Below are 18,823 nucleotides of genomic sequence, written 5' to 3'. Positions count from 1 at the left end.
CTCTGATGAGAAGAATTGCATTGTTCGAAACTCCATGGAATACGATCTTTCAAGTTTATTTGTACTTCTTGTCGGATAATTAAAATTGTGTATACCTTCTTTATAGGTTTATAATGTTTTGTTGAAAATTTGAATAAATTTTCAATACTAAGATTTTTCTATTATATATATATATATATATATATATATATATATATATATATATATATATATATATATATATATATATAGATAGATAGATAGATAGATAGATAGATAAAATAGAAAAATGTTACTATTGAAAATTTATTCAAATTTACAAAAAAAAGGTGAAATATAATTGAAAAAAAAATCATATTTGCACAGATATATATATATATATATATATATATATATATATATATATATATATATATATATATATATATATATATATATATCTGTGGAAATATGATTTTTTTCAATTATATTTCACCTTGTTTTATATACTAATCCTTAATTTCTGAAACTTAATATAGTTACAGAGCATAAAATAAGCAAATGACAAAACTTTATATTCCAAATTTCAGACAGATTTTAGACATATGTTAAATATATTACAATTATTAATATTATCTAAGTAAATATATATATAGATTAATTATAAATAATAAATTAATAAAATACTAAATACTATATTATTTAATAGGTAATATCAAAATGAATACAATTTATTAATACGAATATTTAAATTTGAGTGGCTTTACTTAAAAATCAAAATAACGTAATAAAATAAAATACAAAGTAATTTCAATATCTCTTCAAATTTTCTGATTTTGTAATCATGCCCAAATGCATTTTATTTCTTTTGGTGAATTAATAGTTGGCATTTCTTCTGATGAGTTAAAGGCAAAAGAGATTCATTGATTGATATAATAACCAATAAAATCAAAGTCAAGATTAATTAACTCAATTAATTTCCATAATCGAGCATGCATAAAATATTTTTGAAAAATCAAGATGACCAAATATAAAACGAGAACATTATATCGTGTATTTCCTTATGCATTACAGTTGATTTGTAACTATTCGGACAAATTCAAATGTTATATCATTTAAAAATATTCCACAATAGCTACCCTTCAGACGGCAAAATATGTTTGTTATACATATATGAATATATTCATAATCCTTAATTTAAGGGATTAGACATGTGAACCCAACTCTATACCATTTTTATATTTTCTTTTTGTTTCTTTTATTATTTCGATGGAGGATCAAATTAACCTATAGAAACTAAACTGATTATAACATAAGTAAGGGAAATAGAAATATATTTAAATTTAATAATCGTTATTGGTAATAAATACGCACACACACACACACACACACACACACACACACACACGCACATATATTTTTTATTTTTTTTATTACATTTTCACACCAAACGAGGCACATTGCCACTTTGTTGTAGAGGGCTACTATCAGATACATAGGCATCAGGGGTACTGTATAGGGAGTTGGGCAGCGAGCAGTCGGTTCCCGTTACACTTGAACTTCTGCATGTCAGTACAGTTGGGGAAACAGGGACATAGAAGGGAATTCCAAAGTCTAGCAGTTCTGGGGAAGAAACTACTGGAGTAGAAGACTCTCTTACATCTAGGGATCTCTACTGTGTAGGGGTGGGATTTAGATGCTTGTCGGGTTTGATGGGGATGTTGACATCGAGGGGGCACAAGTCCTTGCAGTTCGTCAGAGCACTCACCGTTATAGTACTTGCGGAACAGACAGAGGAATGCTACATCGTGTCGATGGGACAGATGTTGAAGTTTAGATGACAGTTCAGGACCTATCAGATTGGCGACTCTCTTTTGAACCTTGTCTAGGAGCGAGAGGCAAGGGACAGATGCACCAGCCAAAATATGACAACAATACTCCATACATGGGCGAATGGTGGCCTTATAGAGTTATAGGATACTTTCGGGCGTTAGTATCTTTCTAGCACGGAAGAGAGAACCCACCTTCCTTGCAGCGGTCCTGGCGATACTCTCAATGTAATTGTTTCACCTCATGTTTCCTGTGAGCGTTAGGCCGAGGAGTTTAAAAGATGTACTTTCAGATAAAGAGTCATTGGCCATTGCTATTGGTGGAAGAGAAGGTTTCTTGTAATTATTGAAGGAAAAGAGTTTAGTCTTGTCAGCATTGAATGTGACCATCCATTTATGTCCCTATTCCACTACAGATTGGAGGTCATCCTCTAGTGTGTCTGACATTTCTTTAGATATGTGTTCATTTGTTTTCCTGTCGTGTCTGTTATAGTGCATGGTGTCATCAGCATATATACCCATCTCACAGGCAATTTTGTCAGGGAGGTCATTTATGAATATTAGGAATAACAGAGGTCTAAGGATAGACCCCTGAGGCACTCTCGCATTTATATCATATTGTTTAGATGTACAACCATCGAGGATAACCTGGATTTTTCGCTTATCTAAGAAAGATTTAATTATGTTAAGTATTCGTCCACTGATACCATATGATCTGATTTACTTGAGAAGACCTTCATGCCATACCCTGTCAAAAGCCTTAGATATATCTATAGCTACTGCTCTACCCTTCCCCGCTTTGTCCAGGGAATGGTATATATGTTCTGAGATTACAGGTAGGATGTTTGCTGTGGAAGGGGCTTGCCTAAATCCATATTGTTGGTCAGTCAGAAGTTTAGCATCTGTAAGCTGATGGACTAGAGCTTGGTTAATTATGGTCTCAAATATTTTGGCAAAAAGTGGGAGGAGGCTAATAGGGCGATAAATTACTGGGTCAGTTTTTTCGCCAGAATTCTTGAAAACTGGTACTACAGAAGGAGTTTTCCAGCAGGCAGGGTAGCAAGATTTATTAAGGCATTTGTTGTAAAGTTTGGAGAGAGGCAAACCGACTGGCAAGCATGTTAGCCTTCTCAGTTGCAGAGCAAACAACCTCATGATTATAGGATAGTGGGGGAATTGTTGATTGCCCATTATTTACTTGTTATAGATTTTTCTAATTTCTGTGCTTTGATCTGTTTTTTAGTTGCAGTAAATTCTCTCCTAGCTATTGCTATTTCTTTCTTACAGTTACTTCTGGCTTCTATATACTTCTGCCTGTTGGTTAAATTTGCGGTACGCATCCTGCCTTTGCGTTATTGCAGCTGCACAAGTATAAGTAAACCATAAAATATGTAAAAAACACTTTGAAAAGAGTTAAAAACATATTTAATTTTAAAAAGGAAGCACAAAATAAGTCGATAGTCTTTCATCCACGGAGTTTTGAAGAAATACTTTCCTTCTCATCAGATGGAAGGATTTAGCAAAATGCGCGATCGGATTTTGCTTGCAAAGTATTTGATAAAACTACAAGTAAGTCATAGATCTTACTTGGTAATAAATAGTGAAGCAGAGGGAATATCTTTGAGAAAAAGGTGATTTCTCGTGAATGGATTGTCTGGTGAAGGGTAAAATAACTCTTCAATATTTATAATATACTTTAGTTTTGCCATCTTGGATTATTTTGGTAAACTTAACTGTCATTCTTATTCCATTTTATATATATATATATATATATATATATATATATATATATATATATATATATATATATATATATATATATATATCCTATACTGATATTATTCATTTCTTTTCAGTGTCCATCCAGAATTAGAAAACTTAAAGTGAAAGGAAGAGGAGATGGTATTGTATATATGTCTGTAAGTAATTTTTTACTGTTTTTTTTTTTATATTTCAACTGTTTCTAAACCAAATATGAAGTTACGAGATAACTGAATAACGATCAAACGAGTTTCCTATTCGCAAATATCCGGCGAATTAGAACTAATCTTAACAAATGTAGAATCCTTCTTCCATGTAAAATCCAACTAGTTCTGAATTTTTGTTTGTATCGGATTAATCAGACAATTGTTCTAATCTTAAGCGTTAACTGCACGTTTCAGTCAATGTAACCTCTGAGCTTCTTAAGTTATAAAAGTCACCATGTTTAGCAAAACCAACCTTCACAGGATAATTCGTAACGCATTATCCTATTCCTAAGCCAACATAAAAATAAAAAGAAATTTTATTTATTTATTTATTTATTTATTTATTTATTTCATTTTCTCAATTATAAATTTAAAGGAAAAAAAACATTAAGCCATATTAACTTAAGAGTAGTGGTTGATAGGCAGATATCAGAGGGTCACAGTATTAATGCTGGAGTCCCGTCCTGATATGATCTCCCAAAACACATACTTAAATCATTCGTTGACATCTATGCTGATGAAAAGACCATCTATGGCAACACATCAAAGGCCGTAAATGACAAAATTCTCTCTGATTCTCTCTCCTCTGATCTTGAGCGCGTGGTACAGTGTGGGAGGAGGTGGCTGGTTACTTTTAATGCATCTAAAACCATGCTTCTATTTTTACATCATCAACGCTCTGATCCCCATCTGGCATCAATTGAAATGGATGGCTCTCGTCTAAGGGAAGCTCCATGTTTTGACAAGCTTCTGGGCTTGATCTTTACTCCTGACCTGAAATGGAACACGTACATCAAGTCTATTGCCAAGGTTGCTGGGAAAATGGTGGGATCCTTCTACCGCTCCAGAAGATATTTCACTGCTGACGCAATTCTCTACTTATATAAAAGCCAAGTACGTCGAAGGATGGAGTACTGTTGCCACATCTGGACAGGAGCTGCTAAAAACCCTCTATCCCGCCTTGACAGAGTACAAAATAGGCTTCGTGGCTTAGTGGGGGGTGCCCTTTTCTCTTCCCTGCAACCTCTCTCCCGCAGGAGAGACGTTGCGAGCCTGTCTTTGTTTTATCGTTATTTCCATGGCAGGTGCTCGTCTGAGCTCCAATCCCTGATTCCCCCTCACAGATCTTTCATGAAAAACACCCGTCTAGCTGAAACCACTGTCAAAAATTTTCCCCACTCTATATCTGTGCCAAAACCAAAACATAGATTCCATGATTAAAGGTTCTTTCTTAGAAGTGTACGACTGTGGAACTCTGTTCCGTCTGCCTGTTTCCAACCTGACTACAACTTTGATGTCTTCGAGTCCAACATAAACAAATTCCTAATGAACCGGCCCCTTAAGTAGACACTTTATTAAATCTCAACACTAACGTACTGTACACGCAATAACCGTCATCCCTGAGTGGCTTCTGGGCCTTGATAAGTGGTGACCACCATGTAAAAAAAAAATAAAATACCTATATGAAATTGTAAAAATATCTGTATTAAATTTTAAAAAAATATCCATATAAAAAAAAAACTATATTTCGTTAAGAATTTAAAAAAACTATATTTCGCTAAAAATTCAAAAAAACTATATTTCGTTAACAATTAAAAAAAACTATATTTCGTTAAAAATTTAAAAAAAAACTATATTTCGTTAAAAATTTAAAAAAACACACAAGACATGTGATTTAATATTTGTCTCACAGGAAACCTTCTTATTTCAAAAATTTAGTTTTTTTAAGAATTTACAATTGGTTAAGGGATTTAATTAAAATTTTAATTATAAATATTTTAAAAATGATATCTTTTTTTCCATTTTGCTTGATAATTTTATTGACTTTATAATAATTTTTTTTTTTTTTGTAAATTTTAACAAGAACCAAAAATATAAAACCTCGGATGTGCAGAGTTAACGCCTTTTTTTTCCCAAATATTGCGACTTATGCACCTGAAGAGGGTCGGAGGTTATATCGGTCGAAACGTTGTGCAGCTTGTACTCAATATGAGAACAATTAAAACCAACATAAACTCTCCAATATCTAACCATGCCACAGAAACGTATGGAATGCTTCAAACTGCTTTTGGACCATGTTGCATTAATCGAGCATCAGTTTTTTAGTGGCATAAGAGATTTAAGAAAGGCAGGGAGTCTGTGAGCGTTGATGAGATGTGGGAGGAATGAGGAAGTCAAAATACGAGAGTTGATTGATCAAATAAAGAATTTCATGTTTAAGAACCTTCATGTTTCTATAGAGACAATAAGTGCTCAGTTTTATGTCAGTGTGGGAACTGTACACACAATTATTTGCGAGGAATTGAGGATGCGGAAGATTTGCACAAATGCACGAAAACTCCATCCTTGTCACAGACTACTTAACCAAAATTTGCATCAAGACAAATCCTCACCCTCCCTATAGTCCAAATCTTGCTTCCTGCAACTTTCATCTCAAGGAAAACTTTAGAGATTCTTGCTATGAGACAATTGAGGAGATGAAAGGGGTTATTGACATGCTGACACAAGAGGACTTCCATTTGTTTTGTATTGGATGTCAGCTGACAAAGCGACGTTGTTAATTGAACTGGAAATATTAACAGAAAATGCTTCTAGTCCAATGGTTCTCAATCGGGGTCCATGTGGACCCCCATGGTACATGTAACGTTAATATCGGTTCAGTCTTCCTTCAAGATAAACTGGTGATATATGTTCTCTGGTTCTCTTTACATTATTGAAAAATAAAATAATATACAAGATTTCACCTAAATACATTAAAAAGAAAAGAAAGTAATGATTAAAAAAGGGTTGAGAACCATTGAAAGTGGGAAGGGGGCATTGCGAGTGAAAGTTTCATTAGTGACATGGCGAAGGGGAGTGTTCGTGTGAGAACGAACTGTGTAAGGTACATGCTGGAAGGGGCGTGGTCGTGTGAGAACGAACTGTGGCCAAAATATTATTCTTATCTGAGCGAGGTCATCTAGAGGTCAATTGCTTTACACATTTCTTGTCACTGAAACAATAAATATATATTTTTCTCAGTTGTTTCACAATTTATAGCGATTCATGATCTTGTCTGTATTATTTGGATTCATCGGACTACTGTTCTCATCTTGAGTGTGATTTTCACAACGTTTCGGTCGATGTAACCTCTGATCTTCTTCAGGTGTATCTTTCGAACTCTGGAATGTTTCTGTCGAACTCTGGAATTTGGACAGCATTTCAAATGGAACTCTTCATTTAATCCATGGGGTAGTAGGCTCTTCTATCCGCCATAATTTGATAGAGGTCCAAGTTCGCAATATATATATATATATATATATATATATATATATATATATATATATATATATATATATATATATATATATATACAACTGCGTGTGACGTAATCAATCATTGGGGAGCTGTAGAACCCCCTCCAGGGGCTTGAGGGGCCGAATAACTATGCTAGATAGCTAATCGTTCCCGGGTGACGCTAGATAACCCGAGAATTTAAAATGGAGAATAGAAATATATATTTTTTATTTCGTGTAAAAATAGATATTGTTTGAAACCAGATAAATATATTTGGCAGTTAAAATTGATGACAGGAAACTTGGAGCATAACATTGTCTGGCCTTGATGAACTCAAAGTCGTATGTCAGTGCTGACATCTGACCTTAGAGGGTCATGGGAATTAGTATATCTATAGAACTCAGATCCCAGATTCGGGAATTGCACACACGCAAAAATCTGGGGCTTTCCCGATTTCGTGGTGAAATCTTATTGGCTAGGGAAACTTCCACCCCATCCACATACCTCACTATATATACTACTGTCACACGAAAATTAGTGAGATTGATTTTTGATTTCGGCAGTGGCGGCTCGTGCCTAAGATTAGTGGGGGTGCTGTTTAAAAAAATGCGTATTGTTTTAATATTGTGTAAAAATAAAACAAACATAAAAAATATACATAATTTATACGTATGCACACGTATAAAAATACAATAACTTAAAGGAATTCTAAATAGATGTAAATATTTGGAATAGCTTACTTATATTTATTTGAAAGTAAATTCCATTCTTCTTGTTTTAATTTGTGAGAAAAGATTGATAATTTTCTCCTTAACTTCTGAATGGCTGCTGAAGAACTTTTTTTCAATTGAAAGCACTGCAAGTGCATTTAGTCTTTCGCAACCCATGGTGCTCCTTAGAAAAGTTTTTATTCTTTTCAGAGTTGAAAAACAACGTTCTGCCTCTGATGTAGTCATGGGAATTGTCAAGATAATTTTTATGAGTTTTGTGATTTCACTAAGAACATCGTTTAAATTGTTTTCCAAAATAAATTTCAGGAGATCAATTACTTTGCAATACTCATGGATATCTGACCTACTATAAAATATTTCTAACTCAGTTTCAAGCTTTTGTTTGTCAATCATGGGATATGCTTCAGTTGTCAAGGATATCTCTTCTGTAGGTAGTTCTTTCTTAAAACTAGCAAAGCTTTTCTTGTTAAACAATTTATTAAATGTTTAGTTGAAGAATATCTGTCCGTTATATCAACAGATATATAGTCACACAGTTCTTTAGCTTCGGCCTTGAGTGTTTGTGAAGGATTTTCATAGTATTTGGAGTTTCTTATCTTATAGCAGTTTGGAAATTTGCTATGTATTCATTGACTTTATATATGCTAATTTCCCGAGATTGCATTTGATTATAAATAATTTCAACATGAGACATAATTTGATGAAATAGCTCTAACCAAAATATGAAATTTTCATCGTTCAAATATTTCAGAATTCCTGTCGCTTCTGCAACGGTTTCATCTACATATGATGTTGACTGAATTTCAGTGAGACATTTTTTTAATGCTTGAACATTTTCATGAACTCTATTTATGGTTCGTATGTTAAAGTTCCACCTCGTGGCGGATGGACGTGGAATGCTTACATCCAGATGTTTCTTGAGAATAGACAGACGCTGTGGTGATCTAGAAAAGAAAGTCGGAATAGCCAAAATGTTAGAGATAAAATTCTAGCATTTCGTGTAATGCTTGCTGCATTCCCCACTATTAAATTAAGTTGATGCGCATAACAGTGAGTGAAATGTGCATTACTATAAACTGCTTTTATTTTCGCCTGAACACCAGCTTTTTTGTCTTTCATGACATTTGCACCATCAAATGTCTGAGCTATCAGTTTTTGGCGATTCCCTTGAAGGATTATATCCAATTGTTGTAGAATATATTTTGATATTCCATCAGCGGTTTGGTTTTCTGGAATAAAGAATCCCCAAAAGCGTTCAAGTATTTTTTCATCCAAGACGTACCGTAAAACAATGATCATTTGTGTATGTTCAGACACATCTGTTGTATCGTCAGCCATGACAGCTACAAAGGAAGCTTTGCTAATTTCTGCCCTTATTTCATCACGGTATATTTGTAAAAGACAGTCAAGTATGTCATTCTGAATGGTCTTGGAAACACCTTTGAAGGCACTACTGGTTTCTAAGTGATTCTTTAAATCTGGATCTAATTTAGATGCAAAATTTACTAATCCTCTAAATACACCTGCATTTACTGAATCATCTTTTTCATCATGTCCTCGTAAGGGAGTTTCAAAGTTCCCACAAAAGAAAATACAATCTATTATTTTAGATAAAATTTCACGGTTCTTCTTAACATTCATGTTATGATGATTGATTGAAAGTCTGTAGGCCTCACTAAGTTTTTCTTTAATATTTACGGTCCCCAAAATTGATAGGGAAACTACATTGTCAACGTGCTCCTTTAACTTCTCATGCTTTTCAGTTCTATCTTTCATTTTGCTAATAGTTCTGAAACCATCTTTTGTCCACGTTACATCATTCCCAAACAACAAACAAGGAAAGCAGAACAATGCCTTTTTTAGTTCACAGCCGCAAAGCCAACTTTTCCGTTGGTACCAGTCAGAATTAAAGCTACGAATATACACTTTGTTGTTGCTAATGCCTGACTGAGATATTTGAATATCAGGCGTTGAACGGCCTCTTTTCTTAATTTCAACTTTATCATGGAGAGGCAGGTGTGAAAACTCAATCTGTTGAAGTTCACTTACCGTCACAGAAGTTATTTCTTGGGGATGCAAGGAGGCCATGGTTAAATTCTTTTATATCAATTGTGTTGGGAAAGGTAAGTACTAGGCAGTCTATTAGTAGAATATTAATTAGGGTAGAAGGAATACAATGTTTACGTGATCCTCTTTTTGCGATTCAACTGAACCGGGTTCTAACTGAGTTGAATCGTACTTTTATAATTTTAGATAACAGATTTTTATTAACGAAAATAGTTTTACTATTTAAAAACGTTTTTATTTATAAAAAGCTTGTTGTTAATTAAAAATAGGCGTATAACAAAATAAGCTTGCCATTAAAATTGTCTTTTTTTAATACAAATATTTTTTAACTTTGCCATTATAAGCCGTCGAAAAAGGGATAATACGCAAAAACATTTTAATAAAAAAATACTATTTTAAATTGTGTACACTTTACAGAGTAATAAAAAAAATATACAAATATATTTCTTTTAAACTTTACAGATTAAATAAATTTTATGGGCTTTTCCGCAGGCAAACAAACGAAAAACATTTCTTTAAATACATTTTATTTACAATTTTTTAATAATTTATTTTTTCATAAAAACAAAATCTTTGAAATTTACTTGCTTGCACACGATGGTAAAGTTAGGAGTTTACCATTTAAAAATGGTTTTATTGGATAACAGTTTTCCTTTTGTCCAAGATCAAGGTGTAGTGTCTATTCTTCAGATGCTTCACTTCAATTTCTTGTTCTCTGTCGGTGGAGGAGAAATCCTTCACGACTGAGACAATTTTTATTTTTGTTCCTTTTCTCCACGTTAAAAAACGACCCTGGTGTCTAACTCTGTCCCGTGGGGAGGCATAGTAAATAGGAACATTTAAAAACATTTTTTAACTAAAATGTATTTTAAAAAAATAAATTTTTCTTCGCTTTTCTATAGAAAAAAATGTAAATATTTTTTATTCTGTAAAGTTCAACTACCACAAAATGAATAGATTTCAAACTACATAAAAACACAAACAAAATAAGCCGTACGTGAAAAAATAACATTAGTTACGTTGGTAGCTTTACGGGTAAAAAGCCCGAACACTTTTAATTAAAAAAAAACAAAGTTTCGCATATTGTATATTTTTGTCTGCTTAAATCGCATTTAAAAGTGTGAGAATTTTTTTTTATTTATTTACAAGAACACTTTACACTTTTTAATAATAATAAAAACAAAACATTTGTAAACAAGCCTTTTAAAAAAATAATAATATAAGCGAAAACACGCAAACACCGGTTTTCACGAGCGTTTGGAACTGCTAAAACGACAGTTCCAACTTAGCTTTCATTCGTCGTCTGAAGCGGGCATGCGTATAAGCGAACTTCGCTAAGAATGTGTAACTGTGAATTTGGCAGCTCCAAGCAAAGTTTTACTTTTATACTTATATGAATATGGGGACAGTTATCGACATTAAGCTTCAGGATTATATATATATATATATATATATATATATATATATATATATATATATATATATATATATATATATATATATATAATTATTATTATTATTATTATTATTATTATTATTATTATTATTATAATTATTATTAATATGATATATTATCACATAGAAAGGAAAAAATAAACGTATTATTTTTACCGTGTATCGATAATATTGAGTAGAAATGATTGGGGGTGCTGCAGTTCCACAGCTCCAGACACAAGCCGCCACTGGATTTCGGGGAGAACAGATCGTATAGAAACCCCCGCTCGCTGTCTGTGAAGAGATTTGAGAGTTTTGAAACTTTGAAAACTTATTAAGAAGTGAACGATATTTGTAAAAACATTTGTACATAAGTTTGTGAAAATTAATTCTGTAGAATAGAATTTCACGAGTCTGTTTTTCTTCCTGTCTGCGGCTTCGATATTCGCTTTCAGCATACAGGATTCAATGTAACAACCCTCGGAGAAGGACCAGACGATACGAGCCGAGAGTTCCAGATAAACAGGGATCCTAGCCGAACTCAACGAGGTGGGATTACATTCTTATTGTTGCCGTTGACAAGGATAGACGCTGTTCGGTTACCACGGAAGAAAAGAAAAAGACGGAGTTGGGATCGCATTATGATCTTACATTATCAGTGTCAGGAGAAAAGGCGTACTAAGAAAGAAACAGACAGACGGGGACATTTGAAAAACAAAGGAAGGAGAGATCGAACTGAAAAATATAGAAAAACGCCCGGTTGAAAAAAAAAAACTTTGGACATTTCAAAAAAAAAAAAATAGAGGAAAAACTTTAAAAAGAAACGTCCGTTTAAAAAAAAAATTTAAAAAGAAACGCCCGTTTGAAAAAAAACTTTAGTAAAAAAAAAACGCCCGTTTGAAAAAAAAACAAACGTTTTGACATTTCAAAGAGAGAGAAGAAAAAAACTTTAAACAAAAGAAACGCCCGTTTGAAAAAAAAAAACGTTTGAATATTTTGAAAAAAGAGGGAAAACGTGGAGAGAAGAAGACTTTTAGAGATAGAAAGAGAGAGATTTTTGACAAACTCAACAAGTGCGCGCAAGAGAGAGAGAGATAGATAGAGAGAGAGATAGATAGAGAGAGATAGATAGATAGATAGATAGAGAGAGAGAGAGAGAGAGAGAGAGAGAGAGAGAGAGAGAGAGAGAGAGAGAGAGAGAGAAAGACAACAGAGTCGAGGTAAGCGAACCTTTATTTCTTGTCGTCTGTGCAAATTGGCCTGGAGAGAGAGTGTAAGAGAGCGTGGGTTTGCTGTCGCTGTGAATTTAACGTAATAATAATAAGTAGCAGCCTGTAAGAAGGTTGTTTTTTATTAAAAAGAAAAGAAAAAAAGGGCCGAGGTAAACGGACCAATCGCTGTGCTTGGACGTTTCTTTTTTAGGGGAGGGGATTGAGTTATCTTATATATTTTCTTTTTTTTTTATTGAATTAAAAGGATTAAGAGAGAAGAAAGAGAAAGGTTTTATTGTTTTTTTTAAATACTAGAACAATCGATTGTAATCCAATTGATGCTTGAATTAAAAGCTTGAAAGAAAGAAAAGAGAAGGTGGAAAAAGTTTTTATTATTTTTGCTTAAATTTTTTTGGTGATTGCATAATTGTTTTTTTTTGTTATTATTCTTTGGTGTTTGTAATTTTTCTTTCTTGTGGAAGTAATTGAAATTATATATATTTGAATATTTAAATATCATGAGGGCGTAGAAAGATAATCCATAATAATGATGAGATAAATAAATCCTTGCGAGAATGTCTAGTTAAGACGTAGAAGGGATTTCGAGATGCGGGCATTATAACAACGAAGAGGGGGAGCGTGTGACGTCAGGGAACGGTGGTGATGGTGGCAGAGGTGAGGGTGGAGTTAACTTTTTACGATGAAGGAGAGAAGGCCTTAGCAGCCCTCTCCACGATGTTGGGTGACAAAGACATCAAGAGATAACCCGGCAGCCCAGAAAAATTCCTGGAGGGCCGGAAGACTGACTTGATTCTGATTGATGTCACCAGAGGCCAACGATGAATAACGTGGTTGAGGTTAAATGAGAATTGTGGGAGAATACCTGCCTCTTGGGGAGCGAGAAATCGGAAATGGGATGATATGTGACCCATGACCCACCCAATGTGAGATTAGAAGGAAAAATGAGTACCCTATCTCGAGAATAGCTTAATACAAGGGTAGAGTTTTGTTCACTTATTTTAAAGTGACTATTCGTTGAGTTCTGTCGAGAGCGAGTTAGCTCTGATGATAATGATTTTTTTTTACTTTAGTTACATTACAATTTTAAATTGTGGAGGAAGAACTCCGATGATTGAGTTTAGTTGAAAACAAAAGGTTTTTTTTTGGGGGGGGAACGAAAATACTATTTTTAAGCAGTTCGTGAACTTTGACGAAACATTTTAGTTGGATTGATCTGTGTATTTTTATGTAACGATGTTTAATGTTGTGGAGAATTTAAAACTTCTGAGAATTGTGTTTTTATGCATTCAAACGAGAATAATTGGAAATATTAAACTTTAAAATTTTTGAGAGTTGAATTAATTTGGGAAAAAAATTATTTTTGTTACTTCAGTCTGGAAGGATTTCATTATTAAACTGAACAGAATTAGTGAGAGTTCAGTCGAGGATAATTAAAGGCATTAGTTTCCGATATTAAATGGACCCTTGTGTCCTCGTTCCTCTCTCCGCATCTTTCTGTCTGTATTTTGTTTATCATTTCTCTTTTATGGATTTTCGACCTCGTAACCCATTAACCAATTTATGGCATCGACCCATATTCTGACCCTTTCGGTGTTTGCTTTTGGTCTTACCTGAGGCCGAATTACGTCATCTCATCCCCGGGTTTCATTTTTGTCGGTCAGGGTTTAAGTTCGTTCGAACTTTGCTCCACTCAACGGCCTGGCCCATAAAACGACTTGCGTTATAGGACCAGGTCATCCAATTCCAGGTTCCATTTTTGATGGCCCGGATTTCGAGTTCATTCGCACCTTTCCTCTCCCTAACACTTGGAGGAATTAAAATTTTGCCTCAGTCAGAAAGGATTTCTTATGTGCGAGATATGAATTAAGAGGCCGCACTTTTTGCAGGGATTACTTGGAATTAATTATTAATATCACTGAGTGAAGTCTGGTACACTCAATTGTGCGTGAAAAGTGATGTATTATTTTTTAGATGGATTTTTCCATTGCGAGTAAATCAGGTGCGTGATGTTCGCACCTGGAGATATTAATTAAAAAAAAAATAGAATTTCTTGAGCGATAGCAAGTCTCCTTGAAGGGCGCAACCTGTGAGGTCATTAAATATTACGCAGTTTAGTAATTAATTTTTTGTAATTAGTTAAAAGGGATTATGGAGCATTTAAGTTGAATTTTGGAAGTAAGAAATTTGCCGATCCTTGCGTGACCTTGTGGTGTATTTCTGGATATGGATCCATTCGGACATGCCGCCTGAGAGGACACTGGGGGCGTGTGGATAGCTCCCTATTGTTTGTTTTATTAATCGTCCATAAGGAGACAGATGTTGAAATTGCGGTCGTTGTCTGCACGAGCGTGTGTGTGCCACAAGGCGAGAGAAGAAGTTTATCATATTAACCATTCATAAGGAGACGGATTAATTATGTTGGAATTGAGGTGTGTGTGTGTGTGTCACATGGAGAAAAAGTGTATTATGAGAACGTGTTGTGAAATACCGAAGGGAGTTTGATAAATTAGGGGGCGTATCTGGCTTCCTGTAGTTTTGTTTATTATTTTGTCTATCTATGAGGGTACGGAGTAATTTTATTGAAACTGAATTGGTTGTTTAAACAGCCTGCGACAAAAAGGTACTTGACTCTTTGTAAATAGTTGTGTACTGACAGACGGAATTTTCCTCGCTTTGTTCCGGGGATGGGCGTGATCAAGCTGGTGTATCTGTGGAGACTAATTGATAGCAGAGCAGCGAGCAGTAGTTGGCAGAAGGAGGGAAATGTGTAATGCGACGTGGATAGAATCGCAAATTGTTGACTCTCAGTGGCCTTGAACACCACGTTCGCTCTGCTTGTGGTTAGAAAAAAAATAGCATTAATGAACGCTCCACCTGGAGAACAGGTGAGGAGATCGATGGCTGTCAGTCGTAGCTGCATTAATGGATGCAAGAGATAATTGTGTGTTGAATCAGAGAGGATTCAATAAGTCAAGGCACTAAATATGAGGTTTATCAAGTTATTACTCCACCTGTTCCATATCCACTGGACACACCCAAGTTAGGGTTGGTAGCCAGTTACAGAGTGGAGTAAGAATATGTAGCGTTAATTATGGCAATAGATAGATTTATGCTCTTGAATCAGCGAGAGGCAGGAAAATGCCGAAATAATGGTCTTGGAATTTGCCAGTCACAGAGTTCGTTGTACGTCACGGGAGATCATGAGTTGTGTGTGTTGGGATTATTTCAGGGGGATGAGAGAGTGATAAATAGCATCTGAAAGGTTGAAGTGGCAAGTGAAGGTATTTTGCCACTCGCTATACGAGTAGCTGAAGGCACCTGGGTGGTATCCACGCAAAGGAAGTTGGAATTGTCTAAGGTATGCGGTAATACGGCTGCTGGGATAATCAAGATGGGACCATCTTTAACTATGGTAGAACTGGACAGGAGTTGTGAAGCCTGGGGAAAGGGCATATGGTTACCTGCGTATTATCAGGCTGAGGAACGGTATTTGTTAAAAGCACCTGAGGTAGAGTGGGCGAATGACCAATTGACTAACCTCACTGACCTCTGGGACCCCTTGATCCATCGTTCACCGCCACATACCCGACTTAGGCTACCAAAAGCTATGGAAGGAATTAGACGAATAGATTTGAGTGAATTGCAGGCCCAACTAAACGGTCTGGAGATTACAGAAGCTAGGGATAGGCTTCATAAGGTAGTGGTTACAGGAGCGGGAGTGAGTATGCTGGTAACGATAATTGTGCTGTTGTTGGTGATTGTATGGTGCGTGAAGAGAGCGAATATGGGAAGAGAGCAAGGTGATGAGCATCTCGAGGCTGATTGCACAGATGGCGAGAGAGAGACTGGTTCGAGACCGCCTGTGATTCTAGAAAATGCGGCTGCTGGTATTAACGAAAACGAAGTGCAACCCAGAAACCTCCCTGATGCTGAAATCCAAAGGAACTGAAGACAACTTGAAGATCTTCTTTTCTTTTCTTTTCTCTCGGTTTTACCCAAAATTCTTGCAGGGCGCTGAGCTGAGAACCGTTGGAAGAAAATCCCAACGATACATTGAATTCTATTGAGGTTAGAAGTCCTCAGCGAAGAAAATCTTACAAGATGTTTATGAAAGAAGACTTGAACTGTGAAATAAGAGGTGAAGGTTCAACTACAACTGCCTAAGGTGAGAAAGATTCCCCTAGCTCAATAAAAAGCGGGTCCTTTGAAAACCCTGATTAGGGCTGCATACCCTTTATTACGAGTTGTTGATAGCAGCGAAGGGAAAAAAAAACCTTGAAAAAAAAACTCTTGTAAATTGTGACTGACATTCTATGAAAAAATAAAAATTGAACTATGATTGAATTGATGAAAAGAAAATGGAAAAAAGGGAATAACTCTTGTAAAAGCCTTGAAAAAAAATCGAGTAATTTTATTTTGAAAAAAAGGGGACAAAAATTTTAAACAAGGGAAGTAACTCTTATGAGCTAATTGATGAGCTTGTGCATTTTATTGAGTGACAATTTTTAAATGATGATTATCTTATCTTTGAACTATTAATGTGAATTGAAAAAAAAGAAGAATATACAAACGAAAAGAAAAAGGAAAATTTTGCATGTGAAACAAAAAAAAAAAGATATATTAACCAAGATGAACTCTGAACTTTTACATTTTTTATGCTTTTACGAAATCTTTTGAATTGACTTTCTTATGGACTTTTGAATGAAAAAAGGGGGGAAGACCTCTGATTAAAGGGTGGATATCGGATTGTGTATATGTTGCTTTTTTTGATGGGTGATTTGAGGATGGAGAGAGGGGTCTGTGAAAAAAAATCTGACAGCGAACCGTGAAAAGGGATGGTGTGGTGTGCTGAGGAATTTGACTCCATTAGTTCTTTTTTTTTTTTTTTTACACGGTGGTCACCACTTATCAAGACCCGGAAGCCACTCAGGGATGAGGGTTATTGCAAGTACATTACGTTAGTGTGGAGATTTGATGAAGTGTTTACTTAAGGGGGTGGTTCATTAGGAATTTGTTTACATTGGACTCGAAGACATCCAGGTTGTAGTCAGGTAGGAAGCAGGCAGACAGAACAGAGTTCCACAGGTGTGCAGTTCTAAGAAAGAAGCTTTGTTCATGGAATCTACGTTTTGATTTAGGCACAGATAAAGAGTGGGGAAAATTTTTCACGGTGGATTCAGCTAGACGGGTGTTTTTTGTGAAAGATTGGCGAGGGGGGACCAGAGATTGGAGTTCAGACGAGCACCTGCCATAGAAATAAAGATAAAACAATGATAGGCTCGCAACGTCTCTTCTGTGGGAGAGAGGTTGCAGGGTAGAGAAAAGGGCATCCCCCACTAAGCCACGAAGTCTATTTTGTACTCTGTCAAGGCAGGATAGGCTGTTTTTAGCAGCTCCTGCCCAGATATGGCAGCAGATTTCCACCCTTGGACGTACTTGGCTTTTATATAGATAGAGAATTGCATCAGTAGTGAGATATCCTCTGGAGCGGTAGAAGGATCCCACCATCTTTCCAGCGACCTTGGCAACAGACTTGATGTACGTGTTCCATTTCAGATCAGGAGTAAAGGACAAACCTAGAAGCTTGTCAAAACATGGGGCTTCTCCTAGACGAGAGCCATCCATTTCAATTGATGCCAGATGGGGATCAGAGCGTTGATGATGTAAAGATAGGAGTTTGGTTTTAGATGCATTAAAGGTAACCAGCCACCTCTTCCCCCACTGAACCACGTGCTCAAGATCAGAGGAGAGAATCAGAGAGAACTTTGTCATTTACAGCCTTTGATGTGTTGCCATAGATGGTCGTGTCATCAGCATAGATATCAACGAATGATTTAAGTATGTGTTTTGGGAGATCGTTGATGTCATCAGGAAGAGAGTTGGGCCCAGGATTGACCCTTGAGGGACTCCAGCATTAATACTGCAGACCTCTGATTTTTGTCCATCGACCACTATGAGCCTATCGGAGCCTATCGGAGCCTATCGGAGAGAAATGATTTAATGATTGAGAAAACATATCCAGTTATACCGTAGCTGGAAATCTTGTGAAGTAGACCCTTATGCCATACCTTATCGAAGGCCTTTGATATGTCAAGAGCAATTGCCTTAGAAAGGAAGCCTTTGTCAAGAGATTCACTAATCATGTGAGATATAACCGTTAGCACATCTGCGGTAGATCTTGCAGAATGGAAACCCATATTGTGTGTCACTAAGAAGGTTATTTCTGCTGAGGTGGTTGACTATTTCTCTATTTAATATGGATTCCAGCAACTTACTCATAACACACAGGAGACTTATTGGTCTGTACTGAGAGGGAGATGACTTATCAC

General features: G+C 35.5%; 1 protein-coding gene across 1 annotated transcript in view; it reads left to right on the top strand.

The window, feature by feature from the left end:
* LOC145241389 (CD109 antigen-like) overlaps nt 1-18,823 on the top strand; it is a 322,627-nt gene that overhangs the window by 264,781 nt on the left and 39,023 nt on the right. The window contains exon 33 of the mRNA XM_080104314.1: nt 3,644-3,706. Within this exon, the coding sequence (XP_079960440.1) occupies nt 3,644-3,706 (63 nt within the window). The remainder of the gene's footprint in view (nt 1-3,643; nt 3,707-18,823) is intronic.

The sequence above is a fragment of the Euprymna scolopes genome, chromosome 2 (genome assembly GCF_053919585.1).
Source record: "Euprymna scolopes isolate OS-2025 chromosome 2, ASM5391958v1, whole genome shotgun sequence".
NCBI lineage: Eukaryota > Metazoa > Mollusca > Cephalopoda > Sepiida > Sepiolidae > Euprymna > Euprymna scolopes.
Note: the sequence above shows the minus strand (reverse complement) of the source record. Positions and strands in the feature narration are given on the sequence as shown.